Raw genomic sequence first — 21,732 nt, 5'->3', positions numbered from 1 at the left:
TAACACTGAACCCTGAGGGACACTACTTGTCACCGGTTGCCATTCCGAAAAAGAGCCTTTTATCCCAACTCTCTGCCTTCTGTCAGACGAACAATCCTCAATCCAAGCCAGTAGCTCACCTCTAACACCATGGGCCCTCACCTTACTCAGCAGCCTGCCGTGAGGCACCTTATCTAAGCATTTTGGAAGTCTAGACAGATAACATCCACTGGGTCTCCCTGGTCTAACCTACTTGTTACCTCTTCAATGAATTCTAACAGGTTTGTCACGCACCACTTCCCTTTACTAAATCCATGCTGACTTGTTCTAATCTGACCCTGCACTTCCAAGAATTTAGAAATCTCATCCTTGACGATGGATTCTAGAATTTTACCAACAACCGAGGTTAGGTTAATGGGCTATCCAAGGCCTCTTGGGGCTTGAGGATCCATGCCCTAGGAACAGTGTGTTTGCATAACTCGTGGATAAGGTGATTCTAGTGTGCAACTGATGCTCTTTCTAAAATTTGGTTTGTCTCTTTAATAACTGCATGAAGTGTTGTATTTTGAAATTTTCAATGTTTATTGCATGTTTTTAAAAAGACTTGTTGTTTTGAAACAGCTTTTTGATTTCTTTTTAAATAGCTGTTAAGTTTGTGATATTGGTATGACAGTGGGATCTATGTCTCATCCTGCAGATTTGCTGACTTTGTTGAAGGGGAGTCTCATCTCAATCCAAATGAAATTTCTGTTCATGAACAAGAATACGGATTAGGTGGATTGTTTTTAGAAGATGAAATTTATGACAATGGTTTCGATGACTACGAATCTTGAGACCGGGCTTCGATAGTAAATGTTCCCCTATCTGAGTGGTCTGCGCGTCAAGACCAAGCCCGCTTCCATAAAGGAAGAAGCTGTTTGTGCTGCTTCATGCTCGACTTGTCCTTTGAACTACTGAAATGATCAAAAAGACAAAAATTGTGAAAGTATAATCAACAAATGGGCTGTGACCGAACTGGACTGGATTAGAAATACTGGAACTGATGTTCTATGTGCAGCATGTTTGGATTAAGTTTGCAAAAATACTGTAAAAGGTTTGGTGTAGTGTCCCTGAATTTAGTCTCTTCTCAGGTGTTCATATTTTTATTTTATATTTTTAATGATTTTACTGACCATCCTTGACTATTGAAAATTGGTCTGTTACTGGTGCACTGCTTTGAATTCAAGGAAGCCAAAAGACACAATTACACTCTGGAAGCAATAGTTGCTATGATTATAGGGGTGGGGAACAAAGACCACAAGTAGCAGTTTTGAATTCTCTTGAACAGAGAAATCAGTGGTCTTTCAAAAGTTTTAAACTTTTTTTGTCATCTAAATTTAGCTTCCATAAAATAAATTTTACTTTGAAACACTGGCAGCACCACTCTTTCTCCATTTACCACTTATCAGTGGAGCAGTTGGATACAGATTGCGTAAGCTTCATCAATTAAATAACTCTGCATGTACACTGGAGGCATATTTTGGCAGCTCAATTGTTATCATTTTGAATTTTTTGTGAACTATTTGCTATTTTTTTAATGTTTCTTACTGTGAGCTTTATACAAAATGTGTCTATTTAACTGAGAATGTAAAAGATAACTGCAGAGTGGTGTATTCAATCAGATTATAATTTATACACTTGCAAAGTACACCTTCTTCATCAGAGCTCCTTTTTCAAAACCTGAAGCAGTACAGTACAAGGAATTGTGACAAGTTTTTGTCTTTTTCTTGTAGCAATTCATATTTTTAGGAGTTTTGATCACATGCTGGGAGTCCTCTGCTGGAAATCTTCCTTTGCCTGATGCTGCACGGTTAGATTTAATTTTTTTTTAAAAAGTCAACTATCTTTAGCTGGATGATAATATCTACCATTCTTAGCCTCATAGCAAGTTGAGTCCAGTAACTTTTTTTCAAAAAAAAAATTCTTTTACTGGATATGCTCTGTCACGGGATGCAACATTGCTGGCAAGGTCAGAATTTGTTGTCCTTGAAGTTGGTGGTGAGCAGCTGTCTTGAACCATCCGGTGTAGCAGTACATAACCCTGGACATTCCTCCCCAGTAATACAGTGCTCCCATAATAGTGAAGAAACAGCAATACAGTTCCAAGTAAGAATGGTGTGAGACTAGGAGAAAACGTGCTGTTGGTGTTTCCATGCATCATTAGTCCTTTGTCCTTCAAGGTGGTAGAGGGCACATGTTTAGAAGGTTTTGTCAAAGGAATCTTGGTGAGTTGTTATAGTGTATTTTGAAGATGCTGTGTGCCACTACTGTCTTTTGGTATTGTAGGTGGTGGATGGGGTGTCAATCAACTGTCTGTTTCGTCCTGCATGGTCTCAAAGAAGAATATTTAAATTTGAGATGGAGTAATGATCAATGGCTGCTTTTGTCTTAAATTTTTGGGTGTGGGTTTACCTACACTGAATGGATTTCAACGGTTCATGAAAGCAGCTCAGCATTACCTCGATGGGTAATAAATGTGACCCAGTCAGCAAAGCCCACATCCCATGAAAGTCAAATATCTGGTTTGAGGCTATGCTCATCCAGGGAAATACTGTTTCTTCACACTGCTGACTTGTGCCACATAGACAATGGACAGGTTTTGGGAGATGAGTTACTTTAAGAGCTCCCAATCTCTCCTCTATTCTTGTAACCAGAATAGTAGCTGGTAAAGTTTGTGGTCAGTGGTAATGGCCAGAATTTAATCGTGGTTTGGGGGGGGGGGGGGGGTAGATTTGGTGATGGCAATAGTTGGATTCTCTTTTATTGGAGAGCACTGTTCATTGTTCAGCCCTTGTTGGAGTGTCACTTGCGACTCATCAGTTCGAGCCTAAATGTTGTCCTAACCTTGCTACACATCAGCTCAGACTGCTTTAGTCATAGAGTCCTACAGCATGGAAACAGACGCTTAGATCTAACTTGTGCATGTGGACCAGATATCCTAACTTAATCTAGTCCCATTTGGCCCACATCCCTCCAAATCCTTCCTATTCATATACCCATCTGGATGCTTTTCAAATGTTGTAATTATAGAAGCCTCCATCACTTCCTTTGGCAGTTCAGTCCATACATGCATGTGGAAGAGTACGTGGAAAAAGTTGCCCCTTAGATCCCTTTGAAATCTTTTCCCTTCTTTTTAAACCTATGTTCTCTCTAGTTATGGACTCCCTCACCCCAGGGAAAAGACCTTGCCTATTTACCCTATCCATGCTCCTCATAATTTTTATAAACCTCTAAGGTCACCTCTCAGTCTCGAATGCTGCAGGCAAAATAGCCCCAGCCTATTCAGCCTCTCCCTATACCTCAAACCCCAGGAACATCCTTGTTAATATTTTCTGAACCCTTTCCAAGTTTCACAACATCTTTCCTGAAGGAGGGAGATGAATACTGTGTTCAGTTCTCCAAAAGTGGCCTCACCAATGTCCTGTACAGCTGCAGCATGACTTTCCAACTTCTACACTCAATGCACTGACCAATAAAGGCAAGCATACCAAATGCCACCTTCACTACCCTGTCTACCTGCAGCTCCACTTTCAAGGAACAGTCAACCTGCATTCCAAGGTTTCTCTTGTTCAGGAACACACCACAGGATCTTACCATTAAGTGTACAAGTCCTGCCCTAACAATATGTAGCACCTCACATTTATCTAGATTAAACTCTATCTGCCACTCCTCGGCCCATCTGATCAAGGTCCTGTTGTACTGAGGTAACCTTCACTGTTCACTACACCACCAATTTTGGGGTCGTCTGCAAATTTACTAACCATATCTCCTACGGACCCAGCACTAATCCTTGTGGCAGACTGTTGGTCACAGGCCTCCGATCCAAAAAGCAACCCTCCACCAGCACTCTCTGTTTTCTACCTTTGAGCCAGTTTTGTGTCCAAATGGCTAGTTCTACCTGTATTACATTTGATCTAAGATAACAAAGTGTGAAGCTGGATGAACACAGCAGGCCAAGCAGCATCTCAGGAGCACAAAAGCTGACATTTCAGGCCTAGACCCTACTTCGGAGAGGGGGAGGCGGACCAAAGGTGGAGAGAAAAGAAGATAGGTGGAGAGGAAAGTGTAGGGAGGGGTTAGGTCAGTCCAGGGAAGACGGACAGGTCAAGGAGGCGGGATGAGGTTAGTAGGTAAGAAATGGAGGTGTGGCTTGGGGTGGGAGGAAGGGATGGGTGAGAGGAAGAACAGGTTAGGGAGGCAGAGACAGGATGGGCTGGTTTGGGGATGCAGTGGGGGAAGGGGAGATTTTGAAGCTTGTGAAGTCCACAGTGATACCATTGGGCTGCAGGGTTCCTAAGCGGAATATGAGTTGCTGTTCCTGCAACCTTTGGGTGGCATCGTTGTGGCACTGCAGGAGGCCCATGATGGACATGTCGTCTGAGGAATGGGAGGGGGAGTTAAAATGATTTGCGGCTGGGAGGTGCAGTTGTTTATTGCAAACCGAGCGGAGGTGTTCTGCACAGCAGTCCCCAAGCCTCCGCTTGGTTTCCCCAAAGTAGAGGCGGTCACACCAGCTACAATGGATACAATATACCACGCTGGCAGATGTGCAGGTGAACATCTTTATGTGGAATGTCATCTTGGGGCCTGGGATGGGGGTGAGGGAGGAGGTGTGGGGGCAAGTGTAGCACTTCCAGCGGTTGCAGGGGAAGGTGCCGGGTGTGGTGGGATTGGAGGGGAGTGTGGAGCGGACAAGGGAGTCACGGAGAGAGTGGTCTCTCCGGAAAGCAGACAAGGGTGGGGATGGAAAAATGTCTTGGGTGGTGGGGTCGGATTGTAGATGGCAAAAGTATGGGAGGATGATGCGTTGTATCCGGAGGTTGGTGGGGTGGTATGTGAGAACGAGGGGGATCCTCTTGGGGCGGTTGTGGCGGGGGCAGGGTGTGAGGGATGTGATGCGGGAGACGCGGTGAAGGGGGTTCTCGACCACTGCGGGGGGGGAAAGTTGCAGTCCTGGAAGAACAATGTTCACCTGCACATCTGCCAATGTGGTATACTGTATCCGTTGTACCCGGTGTAGCTTCCTCTACATTGGGGAAACCAAGCGGAGGCTTGGGAACCGCTTTGCAGAACACCTCCGCTTGGTTCGCAATAAACAACTGCTCCCCCCAGTCGCGAACCATTTTAACTCCCCCTCCCATTCCTCAGACGACATGTCCATCATGGGCCTCCTGCAGTGCCACAATGATGCCACCCGAAGGTTGCAGGAACAGCAACTCATATTCTGCTTGGGAACCCTGTAGCCCAATGGTATCAATGTGGACTTCACAAGCTTCAAAATCTCCCCTTCCCCCACTGCATCCCAAAACCAGCCCAGTTCGTCCCCTCCCCCCCCCACTGCACACCTAAACCAGCCCAGCCTGTTTCCGCCTCCCTAACCTGTTCTTCCTCTCGCCCATCCCTTCCTTGCACCTCCACTTCTTACCTACTAACCTCATCCCGCCTCCTTGACCTGTCCATCTTCCCTTGACTGACCTATCCCCTCCCTACCTCTCCACCTATCTTCTTTTCTCTCCATCTTTGGTCCGCCTCCCCCTCTCTCCCTATTTATTCCAGAACCCTCTCCCCATCCCCCTCTCTGATGAAGGGTCTAGGCCCGAAATGTCAACTTTTGTGCTCCTGAGATGCTGCTTGGCCTGCTGTGTTCATCCAGCTTCACACTTTGTTATCTTGGATTCTCCAGCATCTGCAGTTCCCATTATCACTGTTACATTTGATCTAACCTGGTTAACCTTGTCTACCACGCAGAACCTTTGAACTTCTTGAAGTCCACATAGACGACATCTACTGATGTGCCTCCTTAATTCCTCTTTGTCATACCTTCAAAAAAAACTCAACCAAGTTAGTGAGACATGATTTCCCACGCACAAAGCCATGTTGGCTATCCCGAATCAGTCTTTGCCTTTCCAAATACACACAAATCCCATCCCTCAATCGCCTCCAACAATGTTCTCACCACTGATATCCAGCTCACCAGTTTATCGTTCCCTGGCTTTTCCTTACCACCTTTCTTAAATAATGGTACCATGTTAGCTAACCTCCAGTCTTCTGGTGCCTTACCCATGGCTATCAATTGATATAAATATCTCAGCAAGGGGTCCAGAAATCACTTCCCTAGCTTCCCAAAAAGTTTTATGCTACAGCTGATCCAGTCCTGTGGATTTGTCCACCGCCTTTGAATTTTAAGACATCCAGTACCGCAGCCTCTGTAATATGGACACTTTTCAGATATAGCTATTCATTTTCTCAAGGTCTCTAGTTTCCATGTCCTTCTCCACAGTAAACACATGTGAAATACCCATTTAGTGTTCCACACATAGGCAGCCATGCTGATTTTTAAGGGTCCCTGTTCTCTCCCTCGTTGCTGTTTTGTCCTTTTAATGTAGAAACTCTTTGGATTCTCCTTTAACCCTATTTGCCAAAGCTATCTCATGTCCTCTTTTTGCAATCCTGATTTTCTTGTGTGTACTCTTATTGCCCTTGTACTCCTCCACAGATTCACTTGATTCCGGCTGTCTTTACCTGATATATGCCCACTCCATTTTTCTTGACCAGAAGCTCAATTTCTCAAGTTAACCAGCATTCCCTATGCATACCAGCCTTGTCCTTCACCCCAACAGGAACATACTGCCTCTGGACTCTTGTTACCTCATTTATGAAGGCTTCCCACTTTCAGCCATCCCTTTAGCTGTGAATATCTGCCCTCAATCAACTTTTGAAAGTTTTTGCCTAATACTGTCAAAATTGGCCTTTCTTTAATTTAGATTTAGATTTTAGACCTGATCTAAAATCTAAAGTCTTTTCCATAACAATGTAAAAACTAATAGAATTATGATCACGGGCCCCAAAGTGCTCCCCTACTGACACCTCAGTTGCTCACCCTGCATTGTTTCCCAAGAGTAGGTCAAGTTTTTGCTTCTTCTCTAGTAGCTACATCTATTTACTGAATAGAATATTTTGTACACGCTTAACAAATTTCTCTCCATCCAAGCCCTTAACACTATGGCAGTCCCAGTCTATGTTTGGAAAGTTTAAAATCCCCAACCATTACCATCCTCTTACAATTACAGATGATTGAGTTTTCTTACAAATTTGTTTCTCCATCTCCTGCTGACTCTTGGAGAGGGGGTGGGTCTATGGCACAATTGCAATAAGGTGCTCGCCCCTTTCTTATTTCTTAGTTCCACCCAAATAACTTCACTGGACGATGTCCCAGGAATATCCTCCCTAAGTACAGCCGTAATTTTGTTTCTAATCAAACACGTCACTTCTCTTTTTCTCACTCTTTCTCCCCCGCCATCCTTCCTAAAGCGTATACTACCCTGGAACATGAAGCTGCCCGTTCTCTCCATCCCTGATCTGCGTGTTTGTATTAGCTATGCTATCCCAGTCCCATGTTCCCAACCATTCTGAGTTATCTGCGTTGCCTGTCAGACCCCTCTTGTTGAAATGAATGCAGTTTAATTTATCAGCCCTACCTTGTTCTCTGCTTTGCTCTTATCCGCCTTGACTATTTGACTTGCTCCTCATCTCAATTGTACCAGTCTCTGACTGATCCCTTTTCTCACTATTTCACTGGGCTCCCCCACAACCCCTGGACCCTTCCTAGTTTAAATCTATCTGAAGAGTTGTGAATGGTGCTGGAAAACATTGTGCAATTATTAGCAAATACTTCACTTCTGACATGGAGGGAAAGTCATTCGTGGAACAGTTGAAGAGTTTGGATCTAGGGCGTTACTTCCAGGAACATTTGCAGAAATATCCTGGGACTGAGATAATTGACCTCCAAGTACAATGCCTTCCTTTGTGGCTCCAACCAGAGGTCTGATTTCCCACTAATTCCCATTAACTTCAATTTTGTCAGGGCTCCTTAAACCTACACACTCTTATCAATGCATGTCCAGTCTTGAGTTACTAGATTTGTCCCATTCAGCACAATGATAGGGCTACAGTATGATGAAGGGTATCCTTAATGTGAGAGTAGAACTAATTTCACAAGGACTCAACTATATTCACTCCTACACAGACAGATGCATCTGCGACAGGTAAATTGGTGGGGATGAGGAGGAATGTGTTATTCCTTTCATCTGCTATGGTTTTTCAGAATTTTGCCAACTCAGCCAGTAGGAATGCTATTGAAGTTGACACTTGTCCCCTTTCCACCCTTGATGCTTTCTCCAAATGTTAAACAGTTTGGAATATTGACTCATCAGCTGAGGTAGGATAGGAGGTGGTACTTAAGAGACTTGATTGCCCACATTTGACCTGAGGCCATAAGACTACTGGATCGGGAATCAATGTTGGGTGCTTCGCAGTCATTTCCCTCCAACTGCTTGTCAATGTCCTGGCAGTTGGACAGATGTACTCATGGGATGTCATCTGGAAGGTATGAATTGGTGTGTACAACTGTATTAGCCTATTGGTTGACTGGTTTATAGGACAGTCCTCAATTTTAGCAGAAGCCCCAAGGTGCTAGTAAGTAGAACTTGGTAGGGTTAGCAAGTCATTGCCAGGTGGTCTGCTCAGTTTCATTCCTATTTGACTCCTCTGTTTCAGTTTGTGATACAACTGAGTGGCTTGCTCAATCAATCATTTCAGAGGGCAGTCGAGCCTTGACCACATTCCTGTGGGTCTGGAATCATGCATAGGCCAAATCAAGTGACAGTAAATCTTTCCTAAATTTCTTAGATTGTCACTCAACAGCATTATCAGCTCCCCATGAACTATTGGAAAAATGTGGAAATAACTGCAAGCAAAAAAATGAACTATCATTCCAATAATGACACATGCCTTACATTTGTGAATCAAAACAAGGTTACTTTTTCCAAATAGGTTACATAGTTCTCCTTGATAATAAAATGTGAGGCTGGATGAACACAGCAGGCCAAGCAGCATCTCAGGAGCACAAAAGCTGACGTTTCGGGCCTAGACCTCTCATTTGTGCTCCTGAGATGCTGCTTGGCCTGCTGTGTTCATCCAGCCTCACATTTTATTATCTTGGAATCTCCAGCATCTGCAGTTCCCATTATCTCTGATACATAGTTCTCCTTGTTTGTTTTGTGGAATTGATTGAAGGAACAAAAAACAGTTCACCAATAATTGCAATCTACTCTCTACTCCTGCTTCAGTTAAGGAGAATCTGATGAAAACTATTAGGCTAAGCTCACCTGTTATCTAAATATTGCAAGAGGAGGTTCTCTTGGACTTTTTTTTTCCAGTGAGGCGGCCTCCTTCTTTAAAGTGGAAATAAATACTGCTGCTTGTCAGAATTCTGCAAGCCACTAAGTTTGCAATTTTAAGAATGGCCAGAACTAACTATAATGTAAATATTAAAAGTATCCATTAATTGAATTTTGATGGTGTGAGTTATATCCAGATTGAAGCTATCTGAATAAATCTAATTGCACTGTTAACCTAAAGCCACACAAATAAAATGGAAATATGTTGCAATGTCATGGTTTATATTTAAGTATCCTGGTCCTGATCTGGGAGTGAAATTGTGACTCTGAGGTATTGTTGGTCACCTAGAAACAGTATTGTGGAGTGTGAGCTACCACCATGTTTGCCCACAGTTCAACGGAACATATTTCAATACACTTTTTTTCCCCCCTGCGCTAGCTCCAATCACCTAAAGGAAGCGGCACTTTCCAGTTTTGCCCAATGGTGTAACGATGGTGCTGCTGAGTACGTATTGGGGAACAACATTCTTATGGCTAACTAATGAAAATCGTATCAGCCAGCATGGTAGTGTGTTTAGAAGATAACAAGGTGTAGAGCTGGATGAACACAGAGGAGCAGGAAAGCTGACGCCTCGGGTCTGGACCCAAGGGGGGAGGAGAAGAAACATTTGTAACTGTTTTCTATTAGTTCTGTAGAGTTGCAATGTTGAAAACTCAGATCTAGCATTGTTGATGTGTACATCATGATGGTTTAAAATGACATTATTAAAATTCAAATGTAAAAGTAATGGGTAACTCTGCAGTTCTGAAGAAGTCATAGTAGAGTTAAAATGTTAACTCTGTTTCTGTTCAGATGCTGCCAAACCTGCAGTGTTTCTCCAGCATCTGCAGGATTTTGCTTTTTATTAATGGGCAATGGTCTGTCTGGTTATTGATTTCAGTTTTGGGGAAAATGCGTTGGGATATTTTATCTTATTGATGTTTTGAACTGTAATAAACATCGCAGAAAATATCATTGTTCTATTTATATCTTTGTTGGTGGGAAGAAGTAGTATAGAATAATGGAGCAGATGCAAAGGTCTGACTCGTAATCCTACCACTGCTCCTATTTCTTATGTTCTCAAGCTGCAATTAACCTTGCCTTATGTAGCTCACGGTTGCACTGCTACTGCGCCGGGATGTACGAAGGCACGTCCGGCTTGCACCGGAAGTGGATTAGAATCCCTCCCATCTCGCTGCTGCCGTTCTCAGAAACTGGTCGGAACGGGTGGTTTTGTTTGGAGTGGAAACGTTGAAAGTACCACTTTATCGTAGTTGGCGGCAGTTTAGCTCGACAGGGTCGGGCTGCTGCTGCCGCCTTTTCCCTTGCTGTTGTGAGTGGAGTAGTCGCTTGAAGCTGAGGTGAGGACGGTCCCGTGACATTCGGAAAATCAAACCACCTAACTGAATCCAAACGGGGGGCAGAGGGAAGCTCGCGCATAAATCTAAACTGACAGGAGGAACGGCCAGTCACAGCGGGATATTTACCTCACGCTTAGACCTGCAGCCAATCAGAAACTGGGAGGTGGGTGCTGTTTCTCAAGGGGCGTTTCCCTTTCACCCACCATTGTAAATATCCCAATTGCCAAAGGACTAGAATTTGTTTTCAACATGTTTTTAAAAGCTTAATGTATAAATCTCCTGACATTAGATCAGAGAATATGAATCGTTTTGATTTTGCTGAAAGGTTAATGTAAGTTCTTCTCAATTGCAAATAAATAAGGCTAGTTTCTATTATCCTAAAATGGATTGGGCTCATCACTATGTCGTTTAAATTAATTTTCATTGGAATTTTCAAACTTGATAATCAGTTTGTTTGAAGTTGGTTAAATTGTTCTTGTGGATGTGACTGTTTGTTTCAATTAATAATGTGACCAAAAATTTTGAGCTAAACGCAAAGAAAGCGCAATCAAGAAATGGTATGAACTGATTGTTATGAGCTAAAAGCATTACCCCATTATTGGTCAAACATTGAATGGTTTGTTTCTTCTCTTCTGTCTCAGTCTTATTGAAGAGTGGCATAAATCCCATTATCTGACTCTGTTTTGCATGTGAAAGTATTGAAATGTACTATGTCACTGAAAATTGATCTATAAGCAAGTTATTGTAAAGCTACTAGAAAAATACTCTTGGAACACTGAATAAAATTCATCTATTTCTGCCCCATGTTGTTAATTGCGTTAGCTGCTTTTAAAATCTGATAATTGGCTTTGGGAAGGTTGTGTTGATGTAAAGATATTTATGTAACAAAACAGAAATATGTATACTTAAATTTTGATATTTAAAAACCCTTAATGGCAACAATGAAAATTAGACCATTCATACGCTGGGTATTTTCAACCCTCTGCATTTACAATGTACCTCAGGCAGTGTTCGTTGGCCAAGTTATTACCACCTCTACTTCTGTACACATTGTTCCCCACTTTGGTCAGCATTTAAGTGCTCATAATGTTCAAAGATTATTATGAGAAGGTGAATTGTTTAAATGTATAACTGCATATTCAAACTGATTTGAAATGATGGGGCAGAGAAGTAACATGGGCTACAGTGTAACAAAATGCAAGTGTGAAGGTGAATAACCTTGCAATTGTTTTTCTAATAGCTTTACCTTACATTTCAAGTAGAGGTAGCTATAGTGTAAATTATACATTCTCAATAGAGAGAACCCAAGATTTCGTTAAGGCCTAATGGTATGTACATGGAATATTCTCTATTACGTTTAGATTTTTCTCACTGGGACTTCACAGAACTTAACACTGTATGAAGCCATTGCGCACAATATTGCTAAATTTGTGCTAAAATGAAATATTTTCTGAAATTACACCATGCATCCATATAGTACTTTTAATATCCCAGGGTCCTTTGCAGAAGCATTATCAATCAAAAATTTGGCACTCTGACCTGTAAGGAGATGTTACAGTAGGTTGCCAAACACTTAATCAAAAGGTAGATTTTAAGCAGAGCCTTAAAAGAGAGGTGAGGGTAAGTTGGAGGGAGTGGTGTAAAAATAAAAACCAGAATTGGAGTTAGATGAGCTGTCTCTGTTAGGCCAGCTAATAGTAAATGTTAAGCTAATTTAAAAGCTAAATTGTATTTTTGATAACCACACCTCAGCAGCCTGGGAGAGTATAGTGATCTCTCCTGTTAAAATTATTTTTCTGCTTATAATTGATACAGACTAACTTGAAATCTTTGCCAGACCAATTTGATACAGTAGTGCTGCAAATACTTTTTATTAAAGCAAAATTTGGTCTGCCATCATAGCCATCGTAATGAAGTATATGTGATCATGAACTCGCCCATGTTTTAGTTTAATGCTCTTAGAAGTGTTATAATGGTGAATTGTGTAGCACCTGTCTCAAGTTGTGTTGAGGTCTTGGGACTGTTTGGGAGACAAGAGTGTCAAACAACTTATGTAGATTTTGCCTGTGTGATCACATGGAGTCATACACTCCTGGACACCTTTGCTGAAATTTCTCCATTTTTGATCTTGAGCCAACTTCTGAGCTGTATTAATGAAATGGTACAAAGTTCCATTCTTAAATGTGGAATCAAAGGTTATTGAGAAAATGCAGGAAATTGGAGTTGAGGACTGATCAACTGTGGCAGAGCAGCCTCTGGGCTGAATGGCCTACTTCTGCTCTCTCACCTTTTTGTTGGTCTTACCTTAGGAATACTATTTAATGGAATGAATTATGGTGGTTCATGGAAGATTTTATATTTGTGATTGGATTTATGTGGAAACATTAGCTGTAATCACAGGGAGGCAATGGCTTTATGGTATTGTCACTAGATTAGATCCAGCAATCCCACATAATGTTTTCGGGACCTAGTTTCGAATCCTGTTATGGCAGATGGTGGTCAGAGATAATGGGAACTGCAGATGCTGGACAATCCAAGATAACAAAGTGTGGGGCTGGATGAACACAGCAGGCCAAGCAACATCTTAGGAGCACAAAAGCTGACGTTTCAGGCCTTGGATTTGAATTCAGTAAAAATCTGGAATTATGAGTCCAATGATGACCATGAAACCATTGTTGATTGTCAGGAAAACCTATCCACGTACTTATTCGAACTTCAAACCACAGCAATGTGATTGATTCTTTGCTACCTAATTGCCCAGAGGGCAGTTATGCCCATGCCCTGTGAAGGAATAAAAGAAAATCTAATCCACTCAATTTCCTGTCGTGCCCAAAGTAACACTTCAAATCCAGTGTGTCAAGTAAAATATATTTGTTGGGTGAAGAGAGATAATTGGTGATAATTAGTCCTCAGTGCACAGGTGCAGTTCAACCTCCATTGATATGTATTCTGTATTTCTTTTGATGTTTCTTTACAGATTCTTATATCTACATTTATCCTAAAACTGCAGACTTGGCATGGTAATTATACCTCCCCACCAGAGGTGGGGCTGCGGTTCCTGCACTGTAAGCAGATGTACTCTCAGCTCACAATTGCATCATCAGTGTTCACTATAAAGGTAAACATTCTTGTATTTTTGATGGAATATCTAGATGGCATCACTCCAAAGATGCTCTAAAGTTTGAATCATTATCTTGAATGTATTAACAGGCTAACAAGTGTAAATAAAAGTAATATTTATTGTATTTTTTAAAAACCAGAACCTGTTATACAATCATTCTGAAATCTCATTATAAATTATAGAGCTTAATAAACTCTACACTCTTTTCAAAGTAACGACCAATTGGTGTCAATGAAGACTGAATGCAGCATACACAGGGAAAAGCAGATGTAGCATGTAGCTGTAGTACATAGAGAAAGAAGTAAAAGTGATAAAATCCTTCTTTTGAGAGTGCTCTCAAATGACGTGAGTGTTAAATGAAGCTGCAAGAAACTTGTTGAATGTGAGCAGTCTCAGACCACTGTTGTGGGTGCGATGACCTTGTGATACTCCACTCACCTATTAATCTGGAGACCCAGGTAATGTTCTGAGGACCCAGAATTGAATATGCCATGCCATGGTGGAGTTTGAATTCGTTTTTTGTTTCTAAATCTGCAATGCCCCTGAAACCATTGACGATTGTCTGAAAAACCCAACTGGTTTACGAATATCATAGAGTCACACAGCACAGAAACACAACCTTCAGCCCAATCAGTCCATGCCAATGATAAACCCAAACTAAACTAGTTCTAGCTGCCTGCTCCTGGCCGATAATCCCTCTGAACCTTTCCTATTCATGTATAATAACTGTCTTTTAAAAAAAAAATAAACCTTTAATGAAATCTGCAATCCCAGGAGCAGCTGCAAGATCCATGCTACATCAGTCTTCATATATCAAGGAAGTCTGCCATCCTCTGGCCTATGTGTGATCCACAGCACTATGGTTGACTCTCAGTTGCCCTCTGAAATGGCCTTTCAGCTGTATCAATTGCTACACAGTCTCAAAAAAATGAAACTGGATGGACTGCCTGATATCGACCTAGGCACCAGAAAAGACAACATCAGAAACAGCCCTGTCGATCCTATTTACTAAAGTCCTCCTTATTTGAGGTAGTGCAAAAATTTTGGAAGCTCTCACAGACTAGTCAAGCAACAGCCTGACATCCTACGTTTGATGTCACTGCCCTAGTCACTTCTTCAATAGATGTATCACTAGCAAAGGAAACGATGGTAGCTCTGCTAGAACAAGAACAAGACCTCAGTGAAACTATCTCTACAGACAACATGCTGGAGCTGCTGGACCTATGCCTCACCACCCACTTCACTTTCGAGGGCCAAACAGATAAACAGGGCACCCATGGGTTCATCTATCGCTGGACTAATAGCCGAGCCTGTGATGCAAAGACTGGAAAGTATGGCCCTTCCACTAATCCAACCAAAACTATGGATACACTCTGTGGATGAACCTTTGTCGTCATTAAATAGACCAAACTAGAGGAGAGACACAAACTAATAAGCAACACCCTCACCAGGATCAAATTTGCCAGAGAGGTGGAGAAGAACAAACAGCTCCCATTCCTGGACGTCATGATAGAGCACGGGACAAATGGGGAATTCTAAACGAAAGTACACAGAAAAGCCACACACTGACCAAGTACTGAACTTCAACAGTAACCATCCTAATACATACAAGCGAAGCTGCGTGTGAACATTATATAAATGGGCAACAACACACTGTAGCAGCACAGAGCTACGCTGCAAAGAATACCCCTTCCAGGTATTCAAGGATAATGGATATCCAAAAAACTGGGTCAGAACATGCCTATTACATGAAAAACACCAGGAAGATACTACATGCCCCGACACATTCATCGTGCTACCTAACATCAGGAACACAATGGAACTAACCACAAGACTCCTATGACCACTGGGCAACAGAGTAGTGCACAAACCCACATCAACCCAACAACAACTGCCCCCCCGAACCAAAGACCCCCTGCTCACTATGGACAGGACCAATGTCATGTACAAGATTCCCTGCAGAGACTGTGACAAACAGCACGTCGGACAAACAGGAAGGGAATTAACAACAAGGGTACGTGAACACCAATTGGCTACAAAAAGACATGACCAACACTCGCTCATCTCTATCCACATAGATAAGGAGAACCACCAATTTGATTGGGTCAACACCAAAATCCTGAGACAAGAAAAGCAGAGACAGGCATGGGAGTTCCTAGACGCCTGTTACTCCATGAAGAAAGCCATCAACAAACACATAGAACTTGACCCCATATACACTCCATTGCAAAGGAACACTGGAAGTGATGTAGTCCAGCTCAATGGGCTCCAGATTTTAAAAACCAGATGGGAAAACAACAGCGCTTCATCGGAGGCTGCAGTGATGACGTTACCCAGCAGGGTAATGAATCATCTGCGGAACAACAACGAAGCAGCTCAGCGAGCCAGCCAACCACAACATAGTCCTACTCATGGAATCATACATTTATAGACAATGTCCTACACTGCATCCTTGGATATGTCCTGTCTCATCAGATTTGGCAGCACAGTGGTACGCAGTTGGGAAGGAGTTGCCCTGGAAGTCCTCAACATTGTTTCCAGATCCCATGGAGTCTCATGACTTAAGATTAAATGTGGGCAAGGAAATCTCCTGCTGGTTACCACATACTGTCCTCCCTCTACCGATCAATCAGCACTCCTCCATGTTAAACAACACTTGGAGCAAGTACTAAGGGTGGCAAGGGTGCAAAATGTCCTTTGGGTAGAGATTTCAATGTCCACCACCAAGAGTAGCTCGGCAGCAGCACTACTGATCAAGGTCCTAAACTGGGACTGCAGTAGGTGGTGTGGGAACCAATGAGCGAGAAACGAAACATACTTGACCTCATCCTTACCGATCTGGCTGCAGATACGGTCATGGAATGATGCATCAGTAAGAGCAACTACCGCAAAGTCCTTGTGACAAAATCCCACCTTGACATTGTGAATATCCTCCACTGCGTTATGTGACACTGTCACCATGCTAAATGTGACAGACTTCGAACAGATCTAGCAACTCAAGACTGGGCATCAGCAGCACAATCTGCAACCTCATGGCCTAGCATGTCCCCATCTCAACCCTTACCATCAAGCCAGGGGATCAAACCTGGTTCAATGGAGAGCACATGAGGATATGCCAGAAGCAACTCCTAAAAATGAGGTGTCAACTTGGTGAAGGGACTATATAAGACTACTGGCATACCAAACAGCTCAAGCAGCAAGTGATAGGCAGAGCTAAACTCTGCAGTCCTGCCACATCCAGTAGGGGAATAATCCACTCACTGGAGGAGGAGACTGCACAAACATTCCCATTGTCACTGATGGAAGAGCCCAAAACGACAGTGCAGAGATAAGGCTGACGCATGCATGTGGATGATCGATTGCTGCCTGCCTCAGTAATCCCCAGAGATAGTATTACCATCAATGAATTCCCCTTCTATCAACGTCCTTGAGGTTACCATTGACCAGAAAAGCAACCTGGACTTGCCACATAAACACTGGCAACGTGTGTAGATTAGAGGCTAGGAATACTGCAGGAAGGAAGTCCCCTCCTGACTCACCAGAGCCTGTCCGTCATCTACAAGGCACAAGTCAGGCATGTGATGGAATACTGCTGACTTGTCTAGATGCATGCAGCTCCAATGACACTCCAGCTTGACACCATCCAGGACAAAGCAGCCCCCACCCCTTGATTGGCACCACACCCACAAGCATCCACTCCCTCCACCACTGATGCTCAGTAGCAGCAGTGTGTACTATCTACAAGATGGACTGCAGAAGTCCAGCAAAGATCCTTAGGCAGCACCTTCCAAGCGCGTAACCACTTCTGTCTAGAAGGACAACGGCAGCTGATACATGGGAACACCACTACCACCTGCAAGCCACTCATAGTCCTGACTTAGAAATATATTGCCATTCCATCAGTGTCACAGTTTCAAAATCCTAAAATTCCCTGCCTAACAGCATCGTGGATCAAACCACAGGTGGATTGCTGTGGTTCAAAATGGCAGCTGACTATCTTCTCGAGGGCAGCTGGGAACGGGCAAATAATGCTGGCCAGGCAGCAATGCTCACATCCCCAAATGAATTTTAAAAGTCCTGATGGAAATTGATGATATACCATTAAATCCTTCCCAAAGGCTCCATAGATCAATGCACCACTGGGCAGGTTAGAACCAAGTGGAATGAAGATGGTATTGGTAGATTCACAAACGGCCGTGTTTCATTTAGCTTATAGAACAATCAGATCCTGCCACATCCATTCGTGAATGGTGGTGGACAATTATATAACTAATTGAAGAAAGAGACACCACAATCCCCCAATATCTCCATCCACAATGATAGGGGAGCCCAAAATATCAGTGAAAAAGACTAGGCTGAAACATTTGCAACCATTTTTGCTGGAAGTGCCAAATAAAGGATCCATCTCTACCTTTTGCTGATGTCCCCAGCATCACAATTGCTAGTCTTCACCTAATTTGATTCACTGTATGTGATATCAAGAAATGGTCGAAGACACTGGCAAAGCTCTGATATAACTACAAAACTGAATTCTACATTTCCAAGTATGTCCTTTCCTTTTTTTTTTAAAAAAAAATGACAAACCTATCTGACCAATCACTGCCCATCAATCCACCCACAATCATCAGCAAAGTGATTGAAGGTAATGTTAACAATGCTAACAGTTGGTATTTACTCAGCAGTAACCTACTCACTGACGCTCAGGTGGCACCAGCGGATCTCAAACTGACAACTGACTACTGACTCCACTTGCACCCTTGGTCCAAGCCTGGACACGAGCTGAACTAAGGAGATTAAAGTGATTGGCCTAGACATCAAGGCAGCATTTGATAGTGTGGCATGCAGGAATATTAGCAAAATTGAAGTTGATGGGAATTGGAGTGGAAAAAGACTTTAACACTAAGGAAGATGATTGTGGCTGTTGGAGGCCCTTCATCTTGGCCCCGAAACATGAGTTCCTCAAGATAGTGCCTGAGGCCCAACCATCTTCATCTGCTTCATCAATTACTTCCCTCTATCATATGATCAAGTGGCCACCTCTTCAAAGAATTCAATAAGGCTTGTGAAGCATGATCTACCCCTCACCAATTCTTGCTCACTATTACGAATCAAACTGTGCCTATCCAAGTGATCATAATTCCTACCTCTCAGACCCCTTTGCAATAATTTGCCCACCAAGTAAGACTAATTGGCCTGTAATTTCCAGGGGTATCCCTATTCCCTTTTTTGAACAAGGGAATGACATTTGCCACTCTCAATCTCCCGGCACTATACCGATGGACAGTGAAGACGAAAAGATCGTCACCAAAGGCCCTGTGATCTCTTCTTTCACTTCCAATCCTTGGATAAATCCCATCAGGCACGGGGGACTTACCCGTCTTCAAGTTCCTCAAAATTCCTCATACATCTTCCTTACTAACATTCACCTCTAGCCTACCGGCCTGTTTCACACTGTCCTCCCCTACAACTATGTCCCTCTCAATTGTGAATACCAAAGAAAAGTATTCGTTAGGGACCTCTCCTATCCCTTTTATGCTCAATGCACAAATTCCCTTTACCATCCTTGATCGGTCCTACCCTTTCTCTGGTCATTCACTTATTCCTCACCTACGTGTAAAAAGCCTTGGGGTTTTCCTTGATCCTATCTGCCAGGGTTTTCTCATGGCCCCCTTTATAGCTCTTCTAAGCCCTTTCTTCAGCTCCTTCCTGGCTAACTTGTATCCCTCTGGAGCCTTTTCCAGTCCTTGTTTCCTAAACCTTATACAAGCATCCTTCTTCCTCTTAACTAGTCGTTTGACCGTTTTTGAGGATGAAGGCTCCCTTGCTCGACCGCATCTTCCCTGCCTGCTAGGGACAAACATATCGAGCACATGCCGTATGCATTCCTTAAACAATCTCTCTGTTTCTATAGTGCTCAATATTTGGAAAGTTGAAGCCACCCATGATTACAACCCTGTGACTTCTGCACCTTTCCAGCATCTGCCTCCCAATCCACTCCTCCACTTATTAGGGGGTCTGTTTAAAAAAAAAAGTGACCGCTCCTTTCTTATTCCTAACCTCAACCAAACTGACTCTGTAGACACATCATTCTCGAACTGCCTTTCAATAGCTGTGATACTAGCCCTGACTAGCATTGCCACTCCCCCACCCTCCCTATTTCTTTTAAAAGCACCTAATCCCAGAGCTTCCAACAACCATTCCTGTCCCTGAGTTACCCAAGTTTCTGTAATGGCCACAACATCGTAGTTTCACGTACTGACCCATGCTCTAAGTTCATCCGCCTTTTTCTGATACTTCTAGCATTGAAGTATACACTCTTCAACCATCCCTGTGTCCACCATCGACTGCATTTCTTTATTAACAACTTCACTCTTTGTTCTGTCTGTTGGAAGGCAGAATACCTCATCCTCTGAATTACAAATCCGGTTCCCCACCCTGCTACCAAGCTAGTTTAAACTATCCCGTACAGCTCAAGCAAACCTCCCTCAGGATATTTGTGCCCTTGCGGTTCAGGTGCAACCCGTCCTCGCTGTACAGGTTCTACCTTCTTCCAGAATGTGCTCCAATTATCCACATAATGGAAGCCCTTCCTCCTACACCAGCCCTGTAGCCATGCGTTTAGCTGTATTGGCTCCCTATTTCTTACTTCGTTATCATGTGGCACTGGTAGTAATCCACAGATAACTACCCTGTTTGTTCTGGACTTCAGCTGCCAATCTAACTCCCTATACTTGTTTTTCACATTCTCAGTCCATTTTCTACCTATGTCATTGGTGCCGATGTGTACCATGACTGCTGGTTGCTCTCCCTCCCCCTTAAGGATCTTGAAGACACGATCCATGATGTCCCTGGCACCCGGGAGGCAACATACCATCCGTTTGTCTCGTTCGCATTCACAGAACTGCCTATCTGTATCTCTAACTATTGAATCCCCCACGACAATTGCTCTCCTGTTCTCCCCCCTTCCCTTGTGAGCCACAGAGTCAGCCCCTGTACCAGAGACGTGGTGTCTGTGGCTTACCCCTAGTAGGTCGTCCCCCCCCCCCCCTCCCCCCCCCCCCCCAACAGTATCCAAAACAGTATACTTATTATTGAGGGGAACGACCACAGGGGATCCCTGCACTGTTTCCTTCCCTTCCCTTTTCTTACTGTCACCCAACTACCTTTGTTCTTGGGGGTAACTATGTCCCTGTAGCTCATTTCTATCACCACCTCAGCCTCCCGAATGATCCTATGTTCATCCAGCACGAGCTCCAGTTCCCTAATACGGTCTTTGAGGAGCTGGAGCTGGATGCACTTCCCACAGGTGGAGTCAGCAGAGTTGCTGCTGTTGACTCTCACCTCCTACATCCTGCAGGAGGCACATTGCACTGCCCTGGCTGCCATCCCCTCTAATTTTAAATTTCCCGGAATGATTTGTAAAAAGTAGAGAATAACTTACTTACCATTTTTTTTTTCTTAGGTTAGAGGAGGTGGAAGGGTGGGAGACACCACTCTAATGCTCTCGCTCCCAGTCTCCTCCTCCTCTGCTGCCAAAAGGTGAAGGCCCTGAAGCACTAATTATAAGTTATTATACTCACCGCTCACCTTTCCAGCAGTCCCCTCGCGCGCTCTCCCGACTCAGAGGAAATCGTTGTGCTTATTGACCGTCCAGAGTTGTTTTTTGGTTAGAGGAGGAGGGTGGGTGGGAGACACTAAACATGTATGTTTTGGATTTAGCCACTGCCAGAATATATGATTTTACCTTCCCATCAATCCCCTTGTGTGCTTGCCCGACTCCCACCGCTGAACAAATGGAGGCCGCAGATGCACAAGGTAGGTGAAAAAGCATCTGCTCACGTGCTTTATGTTTTCATTGGGAATAAATAGTATGGATCTTAGAATTGATTTTAGAACAGAAATCTGAGCAAGGGGCTTCATATAATAAAATGATGTAAGCAAATTTGTTATTTTTATAATGTGTGCAAAGTTCTGGAAATAATAGTGCAGATAGATACTATGTTTTGATTCATG

General features: G+C 43.2%; 2 protein-coding genes across 4 annotated transcripts in view; both read left to right on the top strand.

The window, feature by feature from the left end:
* nemp1 (nuclear envelope integral membrane protein 1) overlaps positions 1–2,675 on the top strand; it is a 46,378-nt gene extending 43,703 nt beyond the window's left edge. The window contains exon 9 of the mRNA XM_059643479.1: positions 677–2,675. Within this exon, the coding sequence (XP_059499462.1) occupies positions 677–812 (136 nt within the window). The 3' untranslated portion in view covers positions 813–2,675. The remainder of the gene's footprint in view (positions 1–676) is intronic.
* Positions 2,676–10,418: 7,743 nt separating this feature from the next.
* The window catches only part of dnajc14 (DnaJ (Hsp40) homolog, subfamily C, member 14), a 40,975-nt gene continuing 29,661 nt past the window's right edge, over positions 10,419–21,732 (top strand). The window contains exons 1-2 of one of the 3 annotated variants that reach the window (XM_048523400.1): positions 10,419–10,598; positions 13,576–13,716. The gene's annotated coding sequence lies outside the window, so the exon portion shown is untranslated. Of the gene's footprint in view, positions 10,762–10,825; positions 10,930–13,575; positions 13,717–21,732 lie in introns of those variants that run through there. The other 2 variants (XM_048523399.1, XM_048523401.1) reach the window with 2 other exon arrangements.

Source organism: Stegostoma tigrinum, chromosome X, assembly GCF_030684315.1.
Source record: "Stegostoma tigrinum isolate sSteTig4 chromosome X, sSteTig4.hap1, whole genome shotgun sequence".
NCBI classification, from domain to species: domain Eukaryota; kingdom Metazoa; phylum Chordata; class Chondrichthyes; order Orectolobiformes; family Stegostomatidae; genus Stegostoma; species Stegostoma tigrinum.
The sequence above is the reverse complement of the archived record's forward strand: the minus strand, read 5'-3'. Positions and strand labels throughout refer to the sequence as shown.